Source organism: Hippopotamus amphibius, chromosome 3 (assembly GCF_030028045.1).
Source record: "Hippopotamus amphibius kiboko isolate mHipAmp2 chromosome 3, mHipAmp2.hap2, whole genome shotgun sequence".
Taxonomy (NCBI): Eukaryota; Metazoa; Chordata; class Mammalia; order Artiodactyla; family Hippopotamidae; genus Hippopotamus; species Hippopotamus amphibius.
The window spans coordinates 49,501,846-49,517,119 of NC_080188.1; the positions used below are offsets into that span (position 1 = coordinate 49,501,846).

The following is a 15,274-nucleotide window of genomic DNA, read 5'->3' on the forward strand; positions in this document are numbered from 1 at the left end:
GTGGGACCAAAGCCAGAAGATCTTGATTTTCCCATTACAGCAGTTCCTGGGTGCTTGTGGATGGAGCAGAAGATAGACGTGCAAAAGAGTGGCCCCCACTGATGTCCTCCTTCCCTTTGTGAATGATAGGTGATCTTAAAGAGCTAATTCCTTTTACCCCACTGTCCCCAGAGTTACACCCTCAGAAATTCCTGATGGGAATTCTTTCGGAGACAGTATGAATAACCGAGACAGACCCAGACCTCACTGTAGAATTCCATTCATTATTTGCTCTAATTTGCTACTCTGAATATGAATTGGTCCCTTCAGGGCAAAATCTGTACTTCTGTCAAAATTTAGAAGTGGTTCCTGCCATTGCTTTGGCATGTCATCTACAGAGAATTGATGCCATCCTGAATAATCTGGCTCAGAGCTGGGTCATCTATAAGTGGTTGAAGATGAGATGAAGGGGAGATACATACAATTTCTTGGGAGGTAGGAGAGGCCCCTCTCTCCTCCTACAAGAACCTTCCTTGCTGTTGGATGAATTCTTGACTCTCAAGCTACTTGGAAAAAAATTCATTACTTCTATTTTTCATTGTAAGCATGTGTTCATTGAGGGGAATTTTGAATGTAGAAAAAAGTAGAAAAATAATCTGTCCACCATCTACCACCTAAACCCAATTGCCTTTACCATTTTGCTTTAATATATCTGAGCCTTTTTTCCTGTACACTTGAGAGTTTTTATTTTTGCAACATAACTGTAAACATACTGCAAATTCAATTTTGTATTTTACAAGCCCACTTATTAAAGTGGTTTCAGTTTTACATTGGAATATACCCTCATGTGGAAATGCTAGATTTCAAGGTTAGGTTATAAGAATTTGGACATGGTGAGTTATATGGTGTAATAGAAAGTGTGCAGAATTGGAATACAGAGACCCCAGGCCAGACGCTTAAGCTCTCTGAGCCTTTGCATCCACAGCATTAGAATACAGATAATTATCTTTCACACAAGCTTTTTGCCAGGATCAAAGGAGGTGCAGAGCATGAAAATGCTTGGTAAATTGTAAAGCCTCCATGATCACTTGGTATAAATCTCGGTCCGTATACTCAGGTGTTCACGAACATTATAAGGGTAACCCCCTACTCCTTGGGATGCACCAGGCTCCAGGGGGTTTACATGGCATCTAAAATTGCGGGAGGGTCTCTACTCCCCAGACAGCTGGTTTCCACCCGTCTATTCATTGCCCAAACTTTCCGTGCTCCCTTAAACTCTCATGGCTCTGTTTCCACAACCACTTACAAAATGTGGCAGTCTTTGTTGCTAAGAGTCCCAGTGCCTTCCCAAAGCACACACCACATAGCCTTCCTTTCGGATCCTAGGAGAAATGAAGAAATCTTCCCAGGTTATTCAGCATGGTTAGCCCCTTCCTACAATTTTGGTCACTTTATTAAAAATGAAAAGTAGGGAATTTAAAGAGGGATCAGAACAGAGAAACAAAAATGATGAACATTTTAAAAGTGAAATTGTTAATAAAAATTAGAGTAAGCAGGGTTATTTAGCCAGAAAATAATATTCCTGTTGATTTGGTGAACACCATAATGCAGACACTATGAGAAGTGCCTTACTGTTGTCTTTCTTGGTCCTGCTACCAACCTAATGGGGTCAGTGGGACAACTAATTTAGAGGGAGAAGAAACAGGCAGGAGGAAGTTAAGTCTGTAACTTGCTCAGTGTCATGTAGCCAGCACAGAGTAGAGTCCAGTGGCAACCTGAGTCAGCCAGGCTCCATTATCCATGCTGTACACCAGGATGCTACTATATCATAGTCGCGGAAGGAGCAAAAGCACAGCATAGTAATGCTGCAGGATTGAGACAACTTAGATTTAAGAAAGCATCCTTGACCGGGGGGAATGTTCTGGGAATCCGTTTATATAGACACCTTGTAAAAAGGATTAGAATCTAACCCCTCTGGAATGGTTTAATTGTGGTCCCATGTGAAGGGGCTAGATTGACCTCTTGAGGCCCTTGTAACCTCGTGATTTTATGCTAATGAACACAATATCATTAGGTATCACAAATATAGCTCTCTACTCACATTTATTACCAAATCCCATGCAATTTCTGCTAGGGAGATTGTTGTACTCAATTTATTAGTGATGAGAATGTGATAGAAAGAGGTTAATTGAGTTGCCCGAGATTCCATTGGGAAACTGAGCGCAGCCACCAATTGTTTCCAACCTTAGCTGAGTATTAAGTGTGTTGATTGATGTATTTTCTGTCACTCATCCCGTATCTCTGGCAGCCTTTCTGCCTTCCCACAATCTGTTCCGTTTTCGGTTCTGCTGAAGCCTTGTTTCAGAACTCAGGCCTGGAAGCCCTGTGAGATTGCATTGGATGTTCCTTCTCACACGCACAAGAAATACTTGTGTTCCTCGCCTCTTTCAGGAACATTTTAAAAGGTTGGAGATTTGTGTGTGTGTGCCATTGAGAGTTGATTTTACAGCCCTTTTGATCTCAAGTGCTTTTCTATACAGAAGAAAAAAAACAACTGTTTTCTGGAACTCTCCCTCCCCCTTTCTCTGAGACTGCAGCACAGAGTGATTAGAATATTACCGCAGCTAATGAAAGCTAGAGGCCGATGCATTATAGGGAGAAGCAATTTACTTTAGAATCTGAATATTGTCAGAAGTTATTATAAAAGTTTCTACTCGGAGCTACATGACAAACCCAGGAATCATCTAGTGGAAGGTGAAGCAAATTTACTCAAGATATTTGACTAAGATCCAAGTCTGTGATTGAAGGGTGAAAAACGTGAAATTAACAAACAGGGACCAAAGACAATATTGCTTATTATTTGCTGGAGAACAGTCTGTCTTTCTTCATTCCTTCTACACATGTTCCCTGAGTGTCCCCTGAGTGCCAGGCATTGTCTAGGCACTTGGGTGCCCTCCTGAATGGGTCAGATGAAATCCTTGCTCTCCTGGAATTTATATTCTAATGAGAGAAACAGAAAATAATAAATGAGTAACAACAGCAGCAATGAAGCCCATGGCATACACTTGGCTAGTGGTCTGCAGCATGATACCCACAGCAGGGTGATGGGGAAGACAGAGGTGTGGGCTAAGCTAGGCTCCAAAGCAGCAGCCCTTTGGTGAGGTGGGGATAGAAACCTGCATATGTTTGTTCTGCGTTTTTGGCTCACTTTCAGAAATGAACCTGGGTACTGCAGAAGATGGAGCTTTGACTTTATGCTTCTTTTACACATGGCCTTTGTGTTTTCAAAGTGTGGTTAGAATTGCTGGTACAAAATAAAATCTGTTGCTAATTGTAGAAGATAATTTGGAGGCATTTTCAAGAGTCCACCAAAATTGTGCATGCTTATTAAATATTAATCTTGAGTATTAGCTAAAATGAAGGACTTTAGTAATTTTATCCAGAGTTCATCTCACCTGTTTAACTGATTACTCACTAGCATTGACAGATTCTGGTTTCTAAAACAAAAAACCCAAGAAACACCTGTCAGCACCCTTGCACAAATAAAACAAAACAAATTAATGAAAAACCAAGCCCTCCAAAACAAGATCAAAGACCATCCCTCCCTTTTTCATTCATCTTCCCCCCTAACTTTCCATGTCTCTGGGAGCTGATGTGAGTCTAGATGAGGTCTCCAGGGTAGAGCTGGTAGGACCCCTATTTTGCCCAGCTCCAGGGGCCCTATTCTCATGGTAATTTATATGACTGGTGCCTCCCAGAGTCATTTACTGACTGGGCAGCCCATGTGACTGAACAGGGCAGCCCAGGATGGATGGACAGGAGGAAGGACTTGGGGCTGCCGTCTCTGGGAGGCCCCTGCTCTCTCTTACAGGTGTCCCCAGTATCAGGTCAGGTTGCTCAGCTCAGTCTCAGGTTCTCCTTCCACCCTTGTTAAGGATTTTTTTTTTTTAAGGGTTTCAGCTATTTTGAAGACTCAACTTTTAGCTGAGGTCTCTGTAGAGCAGAGCTTCTCACAGGAAACTCCTGGGGATCTTGTTTAAATGTGGATTCAGATTTCGTAGGTCTGGGATGGGTCAGAGCTTTTGCGTTTATAACATGTTTCAGGTGAGGCTGACTCTCCTGGTCCACAGACCATGGTTTGGGTAAGCAAAGCCTCTAATTAAAGAAGGATAAGTATATCACTTTTTCACATCACTGGTGAAACTCCTTTCTAACAATAGCAGTTTGAAAAAAAGAAATCCTAATTTTTTATTTCTTCTCTTTGCATGCATTTTACATATTACAGAAACTTAAAAAATATAGACAAAGAAAACAAAGACATCTATTACTAGGTTACCCAGATTTAGCAAATAAATTTAGCAAATACAGGATTTTTTAAAAATCTGATGTAAAATTCAGTGCTAAAAATTTTGAAAGCCTCTGTCAAATTACTTTAAAGGAAAAGATTGATTGCCAAAATCAGCCCAAGAAGACATAGAAAGCCTGAATAAATAAAAAATCATACATAAAATGGAAAAGGTTGACAAAGAACTTCCTTTAAAAGAGTGCTAGGCTTAGACAGTTTAATGTGTGAGTTATTAAAACCATCTAAAACCCAAATAAATAAATCTTATCATATTATAAGATCCCAGAGCATAGAAAAAGATAGCATATTTTAGAATACACTTGTTTTTTGGTCCGGCATAACACTATTGCCAAAATTAGAGCATTAGAAACAGAAAAACTACAGATTCTAGATAAAATTCCTTTAAAAAGATCAAATTGAATTCAGAACTATATTAAAAGTTTTAATATTATATAAGGTTATTTTAGTACTTTCTAGATCAGTTCCTATTAAGATATCTATTAGATAATATATCGAAATGTCAAAGGAGAAAATGTATGATGATGGTTATTTGCTAAAAATCCGTCTAACTATCCACAATCGATTCTTTTTATTTTTTTTATCATGATCTATTCTTCATATAAGGAAAAACCTCTTAGTAAATCAGGAAAATGATCACATAAAAAAATATGGGTTTGGGAAATAAAAATATTTAGCACATAAAAAGTGAAATGTTTAGTATGCCCAAATATTATCTGAGATATTCTAAAATATTTTTCATTGTTTATCTGAAATTCAAATTTAACTAGGTGTCCTTTCTTTTGTCTCTAAATCCTACCTATAATCCTTCTATCTTGAGATAGCCTCTTTTAATCTTTTGGTGTAGATTCCTACAGTTATTTACATACACACACACACATATATCTATCACCTTATAGTTTATAAAATTCCTTACAACCAAGAATTTAATTGGAAATCCTGTGAGTTTATATTTACTCCCATTTTATAGATGAAGAAAGTGAGGCTTAGAAGGAACCAACTAAAGAATAAATTAGCAGTGGCAGATCCTGAGCTCTAATAGAGGACATGGTTGCTTAGGAAAGATTTCCTTCTTTCCAAGCCTAGATCCCTTGTTCTTCATTTCGCCCTAGAGCTTTACAACTTAATTTCAGGCCAGGCCATCTCAATTAATGGTCCAGCTCAATCACCATGTCAACAACTTGGCAGTGGTGGAGCAGAATGGGATATGAACATAGTTGGGATGATAAAATTAGCCCCAATTCTGCAGCAAATGAATGATGGATTTTTTTTTCAGTTCCCACACAGTTCAGCAAGAGGGTCCAAGATAATATAATTTTGAGGAAATTACAGGTTTTTTTTAAAAGAAAAATGAACTCTGGGGACTTCCCTGGCGGTCCAGTGATTAAGACTCCGTGCTTCCAATGCAGGGGGCCCAGGTTCGATCTCTGGTCAAGGGACTAGATCTCGCATGCCTCAACTAAAAAAAAGATCCCGTGTGCTGCAACAAAGATCTTGCACGTGGTGACGAAGATCCTACGTGCTGCAACTAAGACCCGGTGCAGCCAAATAAATAAATAAATATTTAATAAAAAAATTAAAATGAACTCTGTAGTACAATAATGAATTTTACCCACATACCTTCTAATGTATTATGTCAGTAGAAACATTGTGCTTCAAAAAAGAATGCAGAGATGATAGACATCCTAGTGGGCCCCATTGCTGCGTTGCTGCCTTTTCGTTAAAACTTAGAGTGATCACAGAGCTTTAGTCAGGGAAACATCAGGGAAACATCAGGATTAGGTGCTAAAATCAGGGAAATTTTAGCAACTAAATTTGTCCAAGCCTTCTTTTTCTGTCTTGAAGATAGTATTGTTTCCTTAGACGGATCTTACTGCGTGGGGCAAATTTGCACAAAATCAATATAGGTTTGGTATCGATTTTCTAGTTTTATTGAGATATAATTGACATATAACATTGTATTAGTTTAAGGTGTACAACATAATGATTTGATATATTGCAAAATGATCACCACAGTAAGTTTAGTTAACATCCATCACCTTACATAGTTGCAGTTTTTTTCTTATGATGAGAACTTTTAAGATTTACTCTCAGAAACTTTAAAAAGATACAGTGCACTATTGTTAACTATAGTCACCATGCTGTACATTAGATTCCCCAGAACTTATCTTACAATTGAAAGTTTGTACCTTTTGACCACTTTCACTCATTTCCCCTCCACTCAGCCTTCCCTGCCCGGCTATCCACCCCCCCCACCCCCCACCCCCACCCCCGCCCCAGCAATCACCAGTCTGTTGTCTGAACCTTATCATTCAGCCCAGTTCTAGCTCTTGGTTGTCTCTTAAACTTTCGTGATTGTCCAAGTCACGTTCTTTGTTCTTAGTGGCTCCCAGGAGTTGAGGGTGTGCAAAGCCCTGTCCCTGTCTCAAAAGGGAGGATCTCAGTCGGCACCTAGATGCTGGCTGATTGGAGCTGGACTCTTCGGTAATGGCTTCTAAAGTGTGCAGGTGGACCTCTTTCAGAGAAAGTCTGGGAGGTGGGTTTTCTGTCCAGTCCCTCTGACTGAGCCTGGCGGGGAACCACCACAAATCCTAGCAAGCCTGTGAAGAGCCATTTCTTTTATGCTCTAGTCTTAGAGGTCTTCTGGATTCAAGCTATTTTGGCTTTCAGAGCTAGAGTTTTTGGGGGCCCATTTCTCAGGTGGAAGTCTTAAAGTCGGGGTGCTAGATGTTAGGTCCAAACCCTGAACTCCTCAGGGAGAAGCTGGGCATTGTGAGTTCCCTCTTGATTGTATGTCTCTGCCTTCTTAGGCGTTTTGATGTAGGGTTTTGTTTTTTTTTTCCTCGTTCACCTAATGTGTAGGAGTTGTTCAGCTAGTTTCTGGATTTCTTTTAAAGGCAATTGTTCCGTGTGTAGCTGTATATTTGGTGTGACCCTGGGAGGAAGTGAATTCCAGAGCCTCCTATGTTGCCCTCTTGGACCAGATGCCCGTTTCTTTTTTTAAATAAGAAACTTCACTGATTATTTTGATTAATTAATTAACTTGCTTTAGGTGAATAGGAAGAAATAAAGTACATTGTGGTATTTTTATCTATTTAGTTGTTCTTAAGATTCACCAAAAGCCTTAAGGCACCGACCTTTAATTAAAGAAATAAATGGACGGGAGTCGGCGCGCTCTGTTTAAGAGTATGTTACTATTTATGAAGTTGGGATTCCCTTGCATTAATTGAATAAAATGCATGGCATCTATATTAAGCAACACTCTTTAATGTTGTCTCTGGAGTGCTGACATAAGCTGTACAAATGCATGCCTTCTGGAAATGTTCAATTTGCTTCACTTTCCCCTTCTTGCTTTTATAGCGTGGGTGTGCGAGGCTTTGGGGATAGAAAGATGAAAAAGATATAGACAATACCTTAAGGAAAGCGTGATCAAGTAGGGGAGACTGACACTGAACAAGTAATTAAAAGAACATGATACATGTTGCAATGGCAGTGGACACAAGACACAGGAAGAACACAAACAAAGGAGACTGACTGTCATGGAGAGAGGGTATGAGGAAAGATTTGCAAAGAGGAGACCACATCATCAGGCTGTGGAGGATTAATGGGAGTTCACCAGGGCAGAAGGTGGGAAAGGGCATTCTAGGCCAGGAAACAGCAAGTACAAAGACATGGCGTATGTGGAGAGCACCGTGCATTTGGCACTCCTGCAGTATAAGGGCAAATGGTGAATTGTAGGCAGTGATACTGGAGGTGTGGGGGTGAGTCATGTCATGAAGGGCTGTATATGCTGTGCTAAGGAGTTTAGACACTACTGGTTTTAGATAACCAGTAAAAGATTTTAAGTAGGGGAATAATTTGGTCAATTTGCATTTTATAGTGATCTGTTTGGTGGTGGTGTGGCAGGTAAATGGGGAGACACAGTGGGGCTGGTTAGGAAGCTGCTACACCAATCCACATCGGGAGTGATGCTGAAGGTCTACACTAGGGGGCCATGGGGATGGTTAAATTGGGGTATTAGAGATTTATGAAGTGAAAGTCAACCCACTTTGGCTGTGTTGTGATGGAAAAGTAGAAGTCTAAGGTTCTCAGCATGAGCATCTTGGTGAAAGGTGGGGTAAAGGCGAGCCAGGGAGTACAAAAGAAAGACCAGGTGGGGAGTAGGATGTGGGTTGGGGGTGGATAATGAGTACAGTTGGGACAGGGGGAAAGTGATGCCATAATTTATGACACATAGATAGCGGTTGAGCTTGGAAATGGATCCTGGTAGTATTTGGGGAATGAGGAATATGAGATACCAGTGAAACACCAAGGAGAGATATCCCCTAGGCAGTTAGATTTATGTGATTAGAGTTCAGGGTAAACATCAGAGCTGTACACATAAATCTGGGACTCACCAGCACGGAGGTCATCATTAAAGCTATGGATGTTTGCCCAGGAGTGAGACGAGAAGGGCACAGGTACAATTTTGGGAAGCTCCGATATTCATGACGTAAACAGAGAAGGGCTGAAAAGAAATGATCAAAGAGAAAGGAGACCTAGAAGTGTCTGCCAGTGTTTCCATCCACCTACGCACCCCACCCCCCAACCTTCCTACTTGCCCCCCCGTTCAATCAGCAGAAACTCATTTACTGAGAACTTGTGACATGCCAGGGACAGGGACTATGACAGGTACTGTGGGGATCACAGAGATGGAGAAGATATGATTTTTACTCTTTAAGAATTCTCAATCTAGTGGGGGGTTCGGGAGGTAGGTTAAATCATGTTCATTAAAAAAAGAAAGAGAGAGGAAGGAAAAGAAGGGTGAAGGAAAGGAGGAGAGTGATCTTATTTGACTTCACTCATTTTAATGTTCATCCCCCATCACAGTATTCCTACTGCATATCCTAGAGGTTTTGATATTTACGTCTTAATTCGAGAGATGTCCACCTCCAAAAACTGTTTTGACATGAAAAGCCAGGAAATTTTATATATGAAAATATGGAGGCTGGCCCAATTTTTATATTATTAAAAAGAATTTTAAAAGAAGTAGTAGTGTCCATTGTCTGAAATTTAAATAGAAAACAGAATGAATGAAAAATTGATGTGTTTTAATTGTTTTAAGTAAAATTTTTACTGGAGTCAGGCTGACTGGAATTTACAACCATCTGAGGACACTTTCAGTGCTGACGCTTTTAATGCTTAAGCAGCTCAGTTATGCTTTTTCAGAAATATACTCAGCCATCAACTGGAAAGGCAGTCTCTAAAAATGTGTTACGTGGAGAAATTATTCATAGAACTTTGTTCAAATCTCTTCCATTTATGCCTGTAATGGAGTTAGTCTTCCTTGAAGGATCTCAGACTTCAAACCAGAACTTCTCCTGTGAAATCAGCTTCCATAGAATGATAGACCCTCATAAAAGTCACTGAAATAGTGTAGACATTTCCAAAACCAGCACAGAATTGAAGTTTCATGAGCTTGTTTTAAAGATGCAGATGCCTGTAGTTACAGAAATAGAGTATTATAGAGAAAAAAATACACTGAGAGGATGGTTACCCAACATGTCTTTTCCCCTCTGTGCCACATGGCAATTCACTGGCTCTTTATCTATTTGATTTGTAAACATTTCCAGTGAAGGCAGTTCTGAAGTCTGCTGTGGGGATGTCGAGTGAGGCTTATTTCTAAAATCTAGTGGGTGGCAAAGGGCCTTTCTCCTGGAATTCTTGGCCCATCAACCTTTCAAGTCATTCGTCCTCATTGCTTTTTTTGTTTTATATAATTCAATATTTATTCACATTGAGCCAGGTTATCATATTGATTTTGTGACCGAATAGAATGGAATGAAATAGGTTGCGTACTCATAATGCATTAACTCACCTTCTGCCAGTTTTCAATTCCACAATGATACGCTTTGATTTCCTATTTATTAAGGAGGTATAACAGGAAGAGCTAGGGATATTAGCAATCTTGTAAAATCTAATATGAACATATTGATATTATCATAAATATATTTAAATATGTAGAAGTACGCTGCTTCCCCACATCATCCTGGAAGGCTTTGTATTGACAATATAATCTAGCTGTTTTTTTGGAATATTACCACCTGACCTATTACATGCTGTTTCATTTTGTATTAAACATCTCTTAAATAGTGAGCTAATGTGTACCCCTGTTTTATAATATTTGCTTACCTATCCTGTTTTTTAAAGAGGAAGTATTTTCTCAGTGATTCTGCAAATGCTTGGGAAAAAATTACTGTGACTTGTACTATTAAGAGTTGTTAATAAGGCAATCTAAAAAACGAAAGGAGATTATTTTAAAATGTGGAGCTTTGGCTCTGTTTTTCATAGATTAATAAATACTGTTGAATAGCTAGAAAACTCTGCAGTGTATCCAGGGGTAATAATCAAAATATTTACCAACCAGTAAGGCAGGGTGTATTTCCCAGTCCAAATGGATACTGGCCTTAGCTCAGGAGCATGGTCCTGGAAGCCTCCTGGTACTGGTGTTGAATCTTTAGGTGCTGGGTTATGGACGAGGCGGGTGCTGGGGTGGCACCCGAAGGCTCAGGACAGCAGCCATATACCGGGAATTTCATACTTTAACAGCCAGAACTGCTGGACCAGGACATCCTAGCTTATATCCACCCAACATAAATCAAAGATTGAAATTTACATTTTTATTGGCAGTTGGTGGAAATGGAGACCTCAGTGGTGTAAAATCCCATCTGGTTCTTCCCAGCTGCTGGTCTCTAAATCTTCCAGGTGTTTGATAGAGCAGGCAGAGGAGGCAGAGAGACTGAGGGTGGTGTCCCTGCAGTCGGTGGATCTTGTCCATTGGAGAGAAGTGGCCTGAAACGCATAGGGTCATCCCATGTATTGTCTTACTCACCATTGTTTCCGCAGCACCTACACCTACTTGAGGCTCAATAACACATGAATGAATGAATGGTTGGAGGTGAATGACTGGCTGTTTCAAATTGTCAGTTTTTTTGTTATTCGGGTATGGTGAGGCCAACAGATCAGGAGACGATTGCTATAGGAAAGATAGTTTGTTACTCACAGTTCCCAGGAGGAAGGGCATGTCACATCATGCCAGGGCCACACAGGGAAGCACCAGAGTTGGTCAGGAGGCAGAAGAAGTGAGGGGGAAACGTGGACTAGAGCCTTTATTGTGGTTTCTGTGGGAAGAAATGGGTAAGGCAGGATCAACAACCCATGTGGTATCCACAACACCCCATAGAGTATGTATATTTTTTTATCCTCATTTTATCCTCATTTTATATATGAGGAAGTGGGGGCCTTGAGAAATTTCGTAACTTAGTCAAGGTCGCAGAGAGTTGTGATGTGATGCTCTCATCCTCTCTGTTACACTCCGTCCCCTGTTTATTGTATTCCAGTTACTTGCTTGTGTGTCTGTTGATGCAGCTAGTTTGGGAAGCTCAAAATGTCGGGCGGTTTTCTCACCTGTGTATGTTCAGTCTCCATCAGAGAGTAGGCACCATATTAAACCTTTGTGGGATCAGTAAGTAGGGCTTCCATCACTTTCTCTTGAATCTGAGCAACGTGATCAGCAGCCCATGGATGAGTGATGGTGGAGGAGCTACCCTGAGGGAAGGGGACCTGTTTATGGCTTCCTGTTCTTTAGCTGACATTCTCTGAGAATGGGACTGTGGGAAGAAAGAAATGGATGACTCTGCAAGTGGTTAATTCTGTTTTGTGGCATTTATGCCTTTCTTAATCTGGATGCTGCAGATGCTTGCTTTGTAGGGTACATCCTTGAGAAAGAACTATGTGAGATGTATGCCCTGTCCTTGGGGAAAAACTAAGTGAATGTGCAGAACTTTTATCAATGCAAGAGTGTTAACAGGAGAGACAGAGCTACTGTCCTTGTCGAATGGTGGGTTTTCTGATTGTCTCCTCTGCTTTATCTTCCTTCCAGCTTGCCACCAATCCTGTTTTGAGTGTGCAGGGAAGAGCCCACATAACTGCACCGCCTGCTGGCCTTCCCACAAGCTGTTGGATGGGCAGTGTCTCTCCCAGTGCCCAGATGGGTACTTTAACCTGGAAGGCAGTTGTACAGGTGAGTATGTACCATGCTGGGGCGTGTTCCCTGTGCCCATGTTTTGTCTTCATAATGCAACCCGACTCTGTGATTAGAAACCACGTCATACTAGGGGACTAGGATTGGGCTGTGAATCCTTGTCTTGAACTTGTAGGAGTCAGGGATAGAGTGAGGGGAACAAGTGAAATTCTGTTCATCCAATAGGGAAGTGTGGATGAAATGCAAAATGAGAATCAGCTTTACGCTCTTCATACAGCGAGGGGTGGATTTAATGGTGGTCATCACGGAGATGAGCTGCTACAGGTTCTCAGGCGTTTGTGTGGCATCAGCCATTTGGCACTGCCTCTGCAGTCCTTGGGCCCCTCCCGTCCTCTGGCTGCAGCCAAACTAGAGCGAAAGGAGAGAGAGGTGTTTGTTTTCTTCCTTGACATATCAGTCCAATATGTTTTTAAGAGCACCTTTATATTTCCGTGACAGAGATTCTAGAAATTACTAGTTCAGATTAGTGCAGGGTTTTATTGGAATCGGCAAAATACTGAAATTTAAGCACCTTGTTGTAGCACTATGTTTTCTTGTATCTACAGAAAAAAAGAAAAGACAAAACACCTTCTGTCATGATTATGGTTTTATTTCTAAAAATAGACCGTTGAGGCCAACTTACAGGAAAAAAACCGTCGTTATGAAATTGTTTGATATGTGTTTCTGGAGTCAGAAAACATGTAGTAAATGTATAAAATATTTTTGAAATAAATTAATATTTGTTCGATTCATCTAACCTCAAATACCAAAGAGGAAATTCAATGTGAACACAAATTTAGACGATTGAAGATCAATATTATATTTCTTCTGGAATTTTCTTCTTCCAAGTAGCTTTTTAATCTCTGCAGGCCCCTGATGGGTTGCTTTACTTGAAACACTCTATCAAGCTCAGTGGGGCGTTTTCCTGGTTTCTTTGTCACTGGGGTTGTCTTTGAAAACTGGTCTGTCCTTATGTGCTCTCACCCTCTGCCAGTTGGTTTTCGTGTGTGGAAAACTGTTTCGGGGAGGAAAGTCTGAGTAGCTGTAACTCTTCTCTGCCTATGCCTCTGTCTGCTTGAAGCCAGCAGATGGAGGGTACTGCAAGCAGCAGGGCACCAAGGTCACTGGAAATATTCTGGCAGGGAGGAAGCACAGGGCGGTGGGAGATGGTCCTGAGAGTGCTAGTATCTTTTGGACAGGCATTTGCAAAGTTAAGAGCCTCAGGAATGTAGAAGGGGTGATAGTTAATGCTAGTGTTCTAATCAGCAGTTCATTTTCTTTCTTGCTTGCTAGTTTTTTTTTTTTTTTTTCCTATAACTTCTTATCTTCTCTTGGCCTCCCGCCAGAAGAAGTGAGAGGCAGTTGACTTTACTGGAAATCTGTGCCAGAAGGGACTTCTTTGTCATCAGTTCCAGCAAGCTCTACGCAGCTCCAGTCCCTCACCTCCCCTCCACTTTGAATCAAACAGGCTTAGACCTCCTCGTCCTTGGCAGAGAAGTCCTTCTGTCTCCTCCCAAGCACTTGCTCCTGCTGCCCACCTTGGCAGCACGAATGTAGTTGCAGCTGCAACCTTCTCGTCTTCTTTGCCATCCTTATCTTTATTGCCTGCCCTTACTGGGACTCACTGCTCTTTTGCAGTGTAGTACCTCTCAGTAATTTGGTGGTTTTTCTGGGGAAAAAATAGCTTTGACGGTTTTGTCTAAGGAATTGAACTTCAAACATGGCTCAGGGTAACCTCCAGAAAGAAGCCTTTTTCAGTTCTTTGTATTTTAATTAAGAGTTGCTGCTAAAATAGGCATCCAAGCTGCGTCCTGGAGAGAGAGCGCAGCTGGCATGAGACTCTAGTGAGAAGCTTTAGCTTCCCCTGCTGTGGATGGTTCCCCCTCTGCCTGCCGGGGATTTCTGAGAAGCAAAATGTCTCCCTCTTTTCCCTATCTCGTTCTTTGAATTTTAGCGAGGGAGAGCCTTACGGCTTGCTTGCTTTTCTGCTTTGTGACTTTGATTTCAGCTTCCTTACTTACATAGATGGGGGTGGTCATACTGGGCAGCCAGTTCCGCTCATTTTAGTGGTTCTAGATTCCGCATTCTGTTCACGGCCAGTGTTTTCACTGATGCTAGAAATGCCATCTTTCGGTCAACGCCTAAGGGTGTGCCAGGCTTGCTCAGGAATCTTCAAAAGGTGACTAGTGTTTGAAGTCTGCCCTGGTGTAATTTGTGGAGTACATTAAATACTTTCTGCGTTTACTTGCTGAGCTGCTAATTCTAATCCTGGTTCTTGTTTTCCCTTCTAGAGTGCCACCCCGCCTGCAGGCAGTGCCACGGCCCATCGGAATCTGACTGCATCTCCTGTCACCCTCATGTTACTCTGTCTGGCAGGAGCTGCAGGACCAGCTGTAAAGAGGAGCAGTTCCTCAACCTCGTGGGCTACTGTGCTGGTGAGTGAGGCCCCTTCGCAGTCTCAGAGATCACTAGCCAAGGGCTGGGGTTCTTCCTGCCAGGCTCCAGAAGGCTCTTGTCATCAGGTCCTTTGTCATCAGATTAAGAGCTGTCTTTTGGGAGCTATTTGTCTCATGTCTGAAAACTCACTTCACTGCTTCCTATTGGACATTTAGTGCATATCTGTGGATTCAAGTGGAATCTTCTAATAATCCTCTTGCAATTCCTGCAAAAAACGTAGACCCTCATATTAATGAAGATTGAAGTCATGATAATGGTTCCTTATATGCATGTGGTGCACTTCAGCTTAAAATAGCAAGAAGTATATTCAAAACAGTCACTGAGAAGACTGTCGCCCTCTTGTCTACATTATCTCCTGGTGTGGAGGACATTTGTCATCAGCCCCAGGCACAAAAACGCAGGGAGATTAACCT

The 15,274-nt window shown here is 41.4% G+C and overlaps 1 protein-coding gene across 1 annotated transcript in view; it reads left to right on the plus strand.

The window, feature by feature from the left end:
- The window catches only part of FRAS1 (Fraser extracellular matrix complex subunit 1), a 505,547-nt gene that overhangs the window by 308,367 nt on the left and 181,906 nt on the right, over positions 1 to 15,274 (plus strand). Inside the window, exons 19-20 of the mRNA XM_057725661.1 lie at positions 12,264 to 12,404; positions 14,696 to 14,839. Coding sequence (XP_057581644.1) covers positions 12,264 to 12,404; positions 14,696 to 14,839 — 285 coding nt within the window. The remainder of the gene's footprint in view (positions 1 to 12,263; positions 12,405 to 14,695; positions 14,840 to 15,274) is intronic.